Below are 8,125 nucleotides of genomic sequence, written 5' to 3'. Positions count from 1 at the left end.
GGCCCAGATGCAATACAGGAACAGGAAGTGTGTATTCCGTATAGGATGTGCGTGACAATGCATTTATTATGCACAATATGCTATATATACAGGAATTACACAGTGGGTACATAGAAATATAGGCCATGTCCTGCCTGGAAGACAAAAGTGAAGTGACAGATAAATCACGAATGGGAAGGTAAAAGAGAGTGATGATATAGACATATTGACACAAGTCACAAGTTTGATATATAATCTGTTATTTTTTAGGTATATAAAATATGCTTCTACTATGCTTTCTGGATGATTACGCTTCCCAATTATGTCCTCGCTAAACCATATCTTTTATTTTCAAAATGGAATTGGAATTTTTGCCAATGTATTTCTCCTTCTTTTTTACATTTTCACAATTCTATATCACAGACCTAAGCACATGGACCTGATCTCTTGTCAACTGACCTTCATCCATACAGTAATGCTCCTCACTGGAGGAGTTGTTTGGGTTACAGACATATTTGAGTCACAGAACATTGACAATGACATCAAATGCAAGACAGCGTTTTACATACACAGGGTGATGAGAGGCCTCTCCATCTGCATCACCTGCCTCCTGAGTGTGTTCCAGGCTGTCACTATCAGTCCCAGTACCTCGTTCTTGGCGAACTTTAAACTTAAGCTAAAGAAGTACATAATCTATGCTTTCTTCTATATTTGGTCTCTCACTTCGTCATTTTATAGCTACCTGATCTTCTATGTAGGTGGTTTTACCAATGTGAGTGAGACCAATCAGATGAAGGTCACTAAATACTGTTCAATCTTACCCACGAACTACCTCATCAGGGCACTGAATTTAACAGTGACAACCTCCGTTGATGTATTTCTTGTAGGAGTTATGCTGACCACAAGTGCATACATGGTGATAATCTTGTTCAGACATCAGAGGCAACACAAGTATCTTCACAGCCTCAGCCACTCGAGATCATCCCCTGAGAAAAAGGCCACCCAGACCATCTTGCTGCTGGTGACTTTCTTTGTGGTCATGTACTGGGTGGACTTTATCTTCACATCCACTGCAGTCCTGATATGGATGTATGACCCAGTCATCCTGAGTGTTCAGAAGATTGTGATGAATGTTTATCCCACAGTCACTCCTTTGGTACAAATCAGTTCTGATAACAGAATAATCAATATACTGAAAAATATTCTGTCAAAATACCACTAGATTTTGTAAACAATTGTATTTTTTCTTTAAAATGTATTTATTTTAATTTATATGGAGAGTGTTGTGCCAGCTTGTGTGCATGTGTGAATTTTTCGTTCCCAGGGAGGGCAGAAGTTGTCATTGAATTTCCTGGACCTGGAGGTGCACATGGTTGTAGGGAATGATATTTGTGTAGCACCAATAATTTTTGTCTAAAAAACAGACTTTTCATTAACTGTTTAATAGTCATATATTTAAATACAATCTTGTCTAACACCACATAAACATTCTTGTGACAATTCTGCTGCCAAGTGGTATAGAGTCCTTTAAGTTCATTATACACCATAAGTTAAAATTTCTACAGTAATTTTCTTATTCTCCTCTCTTTACTTTATATCATAAATATACTCTTGATGTTGAGGCTACTCTATTGAACCAGCTTAGTGATACTGATCTCGGGTTTTTATCCACCCAAGCAGTGTCAGGTATGGATTTCATCTATTGGAGTTCATGCTTTAAATCAAATCAGATATTGGTTGGTTATATATACAAGCTTTGTGGCACTATTGCAGAACTGTATCTTGAAGAGTTTGTAGTTGGGTTGGTGTGCAGAGCACCCTCCAGAATAATGAACACTAAATCATTTGGGTGAAGGTTGTAGATAGGCACCAGCTCAAATTTTCTTTGTAAATGATTCGTGTAGGGATTGTCTTCAGCAAAAAGGCCTTACCACCAATTTGTAGAGAGCAATCAATAAATAGCCTTGGTGATATCCTGAATTTTGTGCGGTTTCCATGGGGCCCATTTGCTGTGGGACAATGGTTTTACTCTGTAAAGTTTTGTTTCTTGTACTTTTTACATAAAATGTTGGTTGGCCAATAGCCAGGCAAGAAGTAGAGACAGGTTGCCCAGGCAGGAAGTAGAAGCAGGGCAAGGAGAACAGGAAAATTCTAGGAAGAGAAAAGAGGCAGTGTGCTGTCATCACCAAGACACAGAGGAATCCAGACACAAAACAGACAAGATGTGACTGCTTTGCTGAAAAAAAAAAAACACGTGGCTAATACAGGCAAGAATTATGGGTTACGATAAGATATAAGAGTTAATAAAAAGTCTGAGCTATTACGCACATCAGTTTATAATTAACATAGACCTCTGTGTGTTTCTTTGGGAATAATGGCATTAGAACATGGCAGTAGGAAATCTCTTTTAACACCCATTTGTTCAACAACTCAATTAAATATAACCCATTTTTCGTACTAGAATCTACATTTGGCCAATAGTTATGTTCACTTATGGTTCTGTCCCCTCTATCATTTGGTTATTTAATATAGTTCACATTCAAAAACATATGAAAGTTTTTACTGTCTTATATTCCCATACAACCCCTCTAGGGTTCCTTAGTTTTAGTTATCTCCCTCCACATTCCCTTTCTTTCCCCACTCTTTCTTCACTATCTCCATTCTATTCTTCCATTCCAACTCCCCCATCCATTCATCCATCCATCCATCCATCCATCCATCCTTCGATCCATCCTGCCAGCCTGCCAGCCAGCTAGCATTATCTCTTCTATATGCACTTCATAAGGAAATGCATCTATTCATCTAGTCTATTCCTAACCTCTGTAGCTTGCTTATCAGTGATATAAGATCTAAAATCCAAATATTAAAAAATGCATACCATGTCCAAGAGACTCTTAAAACATATAGCCTCTTGCTATTCCCAAATATTCCTTATATTTGTTTCTTTGCATTTAAAGGGGGATATGCTACAGAGATTTGCATTGGTATGGATCTTGATTTATTGATACAAATATAAGGTCAATTTTGTTATGCTGTGTATATGTATACTTCTCTTTTTGATTAAGGCATTGTGTTTGTATAGCTCATTTAAAAATGTAAGGTATAATTAAGAAATATACGTTAATAAGAGTCATTTATAGTAGTCAAACTTATAGTCATGTTAGTTAGATTTTCTAGATATACAAAGATGTATTTCAGATAGATATTCTTCACATCTTTCAGGGACCTCCAGAATATGAATTTTAAAATGTTTAATAACATAGGATTTTTCATGAGAATGAGACACATCTGTTCCTGGCAGCACCAATCTGCTTCAAGAGGAAGATGGGCATTGAAGAGAGTCCTTATGGAGATTATTAGATGAACTATACCTGGAGGATCCACTGAGAAATGACTGCTGTACTTGCCTAAAGGAAAGATGATCCTTCAGGGTTCCAGCTTCATGAAAGAGTCTACTAGACATTCTGCAGGACACAGAAAAATGTTGTGGACAAACTGCAAATATAGTTGGAACTGTCTTTGAAATTTCCTGTTTTATGGGAAAGTCTGCTGGATACTATGGGCCTGTGGACTGAAGATTGGATGCCCCAATGGTACAGAAGTTCTTTGGGTGACTGTGCAGGCAGTGTCTCTGTTAATTCTAGAGTTTTGGAAGTTGCTTACAATGTACTTCCTGTTTACTTAGGTAATATTATATCCTTCTGGAGTCTTTGATTGAGATGAACAATTTATAGTTATAGTTTTCCTTAGTTATGATAAAAGGTAAAGTAGATAAATATTGTAATTATAATTCTTACTTGATACCTGTTTTGTTATATGTATTTTTACTATGTTAAAGTTAAAACCTTCTTTTTTATTTAAATGAAAAGAGGAGTTTTTGTGGGAGTCCCCTTTGTGTGCCCAGTCATATGAGGGTGTGTCAGGAGGCTTGTCTTTGACTCTTAAAAAGAAAAAGTGATGCACTTTGGCTTTCCTAACAGGTTCCCATGACAAAGGGTCATGACTTTCTATTGTGCATTCACCAACTTTTTCTTTTTCTAATTTTTAATTTTTATTGCTTTATAAATAATACCATTCAAAATTTCCACCTCATCCCCTCCTACCAATTCCCTCCTGCTTCCCCTCTCCTTGTTCCCATCCCTCTCCAGTACTAAGAGAGAGCAGGGTACCCTGCCCTGTGGAAAGTCCAAGGACCTCCCCCCTTCATCCAACCTAGGAGTGTGTGCATCCAAACAGACTGGGATCCCAAAAAGTCAGTACATACAGTAGAGAAAATCCCAGTGCCATTATCATTGACTTCTCAGTCAGCCCCCATTTTCAGTCACATCCAGAGATTCCAGTTTGATTACATGCTCATTCAGCCCCAGTCCAGCTGGCCTGGCTGAGCTCCCATTAGATCAGTCACACTCTCTGTAGCTGGACCAACCCTTCGTTGTCCTGACTTCCTTGCTTATCTTTTCCTTCCTTCTGCTCTTCAACTTGACCTTGGGAAATCCATTGCTTGCTCTGATGTGGGTCTGTCTCTTTCACCACCATTGCTAGATGAAGGTTCATATTCGTCTTATAGGGTCTGAGTTATCTCACTCAGGATATTGTTTTCTATTGCTCTGTGGTGTGGTAATGGTTGAGCTTCCAACTGCACTGTTCCTTCAGTGCATCTTCAATGCTAGACTTTCAGTCTTTAACCAGAAAAGCTTGGCCTTCAGAAAGGCACAAAGACAGGAACTGTAGGGTTCAAATCTACTTAGGTGTCTCAGCTGGGGTTTGTGTAGCTGGATTTAAGTAATCCATCCACAAGAATAGAAAGGAATCCACAGATGGCCTTTACTTAGCCAGTTTTTTTGAGGAATTTTATGGTTGTTAAGGTCCACACAATATGCTGAAGAAAAAAATAAAGCAAAATATGAAGAGTATAATCATTTTAATAATTACAGTGGTAATATTAGCATACATACTGTAGTTACAAAATGGTCAAGAGGACTTCCTGCTCTTACAGATCTGTGCTTAGTTCCAGAACCCACATGGCAACACAAAACTGCCTGACTCATTCCCAGGGCTCCTGTAGACTTTGCTAGCCCAAGACATAAGCGTGGTACACTGTGTAGACAAAACATGTATTTTTTATTTGTTTTATTTAGTTTTTCTTAAAAAATAAAACAAACTATCTTTTTTTTCACTGTACAATTCCAGTCCAAGTTCCCACTCCCTCCCTTCCTCCCACTCCCTTCACTTGCCCCCTCACCACATCCCCCATCCACTCCACAGAGAGGCTAAGACACATTGCTTTGCAGAAGGTCCAAGGCTCTGCCTACTATATCTAGGCTGAGAAAAGTCTCCATCCAAAGACAATAGGTTCCCCAAAAGCCAGTACAGGCAGTGGGATGAATCCTGGTTCCATTGCCAGTGGTCCCTAAGTCTGACCCAGGCATGCAACTGTCAACTACACTCAGAGGAACTACTTTCTACCTATGTTTGTTTCTTTCCAGTTTGACTGGAGTTCATGAGATTCCATTAGCTCAGGTAGACTGCTTCAGTGTGTGTATCCATCATGGTCTTGACCTCCTTATTTATATTTTCACTCCTCCCACTTTTCGACTGGACCTTGAAAGCTCAGTCCAGTGCTCTGATGGAGGTCTCTGCATCTGTATCCATCCATTCCTGGATGAAGATTCTTTGCGGACATTTAATATATTCATCAGTCTGACTACAGGGCAAGGCCAGTTCAGAAACCCTCTCCTCTATTGCTTAGGGTCCTGGCTGGGGTCATCTTTGTGCATCCCTGAGAATATCTATAGAGTCAGTTTTCTTTCTAGATCCTTAAGGGCTCCCTCAATCAAGATATCTCAATCCTTGCTCATATTTCTGTCCTTCCTCCATCTCAACTATCCAGTTCCCTCAAGTTCTCCTCACTCCTCTCTTTCCCTTCCACCCTCCCTTCTCCCCCTAACTCCAAGCTGCCAATTTTGTCAGGCAATATTATCTATTATGGATCTATATATGTATGTATTAGAGTTTACTTATTACTTCATTTTTCTATGATCATGAAACATAGGCTCAACATCCTTTGTTTATAGCTAGTATCCACTAATTGTAAGTACAAACCCATCTATATTTGTCTTTTGGGTCTGTGTTACCTCACTCAGGATGGTGTCTTCTAGTTCCGTTCATTTGTATGCAAATTTCAAGTTGTCGTTGATCTTTACTGCTGAGTAGAACTCTCAGTCGAAATGTGTCACACTTTCTTTATCCATTCTTCACTTGAGGGACATCTAGGTTGTTACGAGATTCTGGTTATTACAGATAATGCTACTATTAATATAGTTTAATGAATAAATGTCTTTGTAGTATGATGGTGCATCTTTTTTGTATATGCCCAAGAGTGGTATTGCTGGATCCTGAGATAGGTTGATTCCCAATTTTCTGAGAAACCACCATGATGATTTCCACAGTGTTTGTACAAGTTTGCATTCCCACCATCATTGGATGAGTGTATCCCTTTCTCCACATTCTCTCCAGTATAAGCTATCATTGGTGTTTTTTATCTTAGCCATTCTGACAGGTATAAAATCAGTCCTCTGTATGATGTGTGGTTGGTGATAATCTTTTGCCACTAAGTATGCTGCCTTTTTGACGTCTTGACTGTGTCCTTTGCTTTACAGAACCTTCCCTGTTTCATGAGGTCATTCGATCTATTGTTTCTCTCAGTGTCTTTGCTTCTTCGGTTATATTTACAAAGTAGTCTTCTGTTCCCATGCTTTGAATAATACCTCCCAATTTCTCTCCTATCCTGTTCAGAGTGGTTGAATTTATATTGAGGTCTTTTATCCATTTGGAATTGAGTTTTGTCCATAGGGAAATTATATATATATATATTTTCATTCTTGTGCATGTTGACATCCAGTTATGCCAGCACCATTTGTTGAAGATACTTTCTTTATTCTATTGTATAATTTTAGCTTCTTCATCAAAAATCAGGTGTTCATAAGTGTGTGGGTTAATATTTATGTCTTCAATTTGATTCCATTGGTCAACCTCCCTGTTTTTATGCCATCACACACCTGTTTTCATAACTGTAGCTCTGTAATAGAGATTGATGTCAGGGATATGATAAATAAGTTCCTTTATTGTCCAAGATTGTTTTAGCTATTTAGGGATTTTTCATATGAAATTGATTATTTTTTTCTTTCAAGGTCTGTGAAAAATTGTGTTGTGATTTTGATAGGGATTACATTGAATCTATAGATTAATTTTGGTAGGACTATCATTTTTCCTATGTTAATTCAACCTATCGAAGAACATGAGAGATCTTCTCATTTTCTGGTATCTTCTTCAATTTCTTTCTTCAAAGCCTTAAAGTTCTTGTCAAATAGGTAGTTCACTTCTTTGTTAGTGTTATCCCAATATATTTGTGCTATGTGTTGTTATTGTAAAGGGTGTTGCATCTCTGATTTCCTTCTCAGCTTTTTTATAATTTGTATATAGGAGGGCTACTGAATTTTTTGAGTTGATCTTGTATCCTACCACATCACTGAATGTATTTATCAGCTGTATGAGATTTCTGGTAGAGTTTTTGGGGTCTCTTATATATAATATCATGTCATCTGCAAATAACAAAGTTTGGCTTCTTCCTTTCCAATTTGTATCCCCTTAATCTCCTTTTGTTTTCTTATGGCTATAGTCAGAACTTTAAGTACTTGAAGAGATATGGAGAGAGAGGACAGCCTTGTCTTGTTCCTGATTTTAGTAGAATTGCTTTGAGTTTCTTTCCATTTAATTTGATGTTGGCTGTTGACTTGTGAATTCCTTTTATTATATTGTGATATGTTCCTTTTATCCCTAATCTATCCAAAACCTTTATCATGAAGGGTTGTTGGATTTTGTCAAAAGCTTTTTCATGAGTGAGATTGGCTTGTCATTCTCTTTCTTAGTTGAGTCTTTGTCTGGTTTTGATATCAGGGTAACTGTAGCCTCATAAAATTTTGGCAATGTTCCTTCTGTTTTTATTATGTGGAACTCTTTGAGGAGTATAGTTATTAGCTTTTATTGGAAGTTCTTGTTTTTTACCGCAGCGTAGTACTCTAATGTGTATATATTCCACACTTTCTTCATCCATTCTTCCATTGAAGGGCATCTAGGTTGTTTCCAG

The 8,125-nt window shown here is 37.8% G+C and overlaps 1 protein-coding gene across 1 annotated transcript; it reads left to right on the top strand.

Annotated features, from left to right (window-relative positions):
• Window positions 1–301: 301 nt before the first annotated feature.
• Window positions 302–1,201, top strand: LOC101985266 (vomeronasal type-1 receptor 90-like). The gene has a single exon (XM_026786011.1). It carries the CDS (start codon window positions 302–304, stop codon window positions 1,199–1,201), a length of 900 nt encoding a protein of 299 aa, XP_026641812.1.
• Window positions 1,202–8,125: the final 6,924 nt, after the last annotated feature.

The sequence above is a fragment of the Microtus ochrogaster genome, linkage group LG3, assembly GCF_000317375.1.
Source record: "Microtus ochrogaster isolate Prairie Vole_2 linkage group LG3, MicOch1.0, whole genome shotgun sequence".
Classification (NCBI taxonomy): domain Eukaryota; kingdom Metazoa; phylum Chordata; class Mammalia; order Rodentia; family Cricetidae; genus Microtus; species Microtus ochrogaster.
This window is presented reverse-complemented; position numbering and strand designations above follow the sequence as displayed.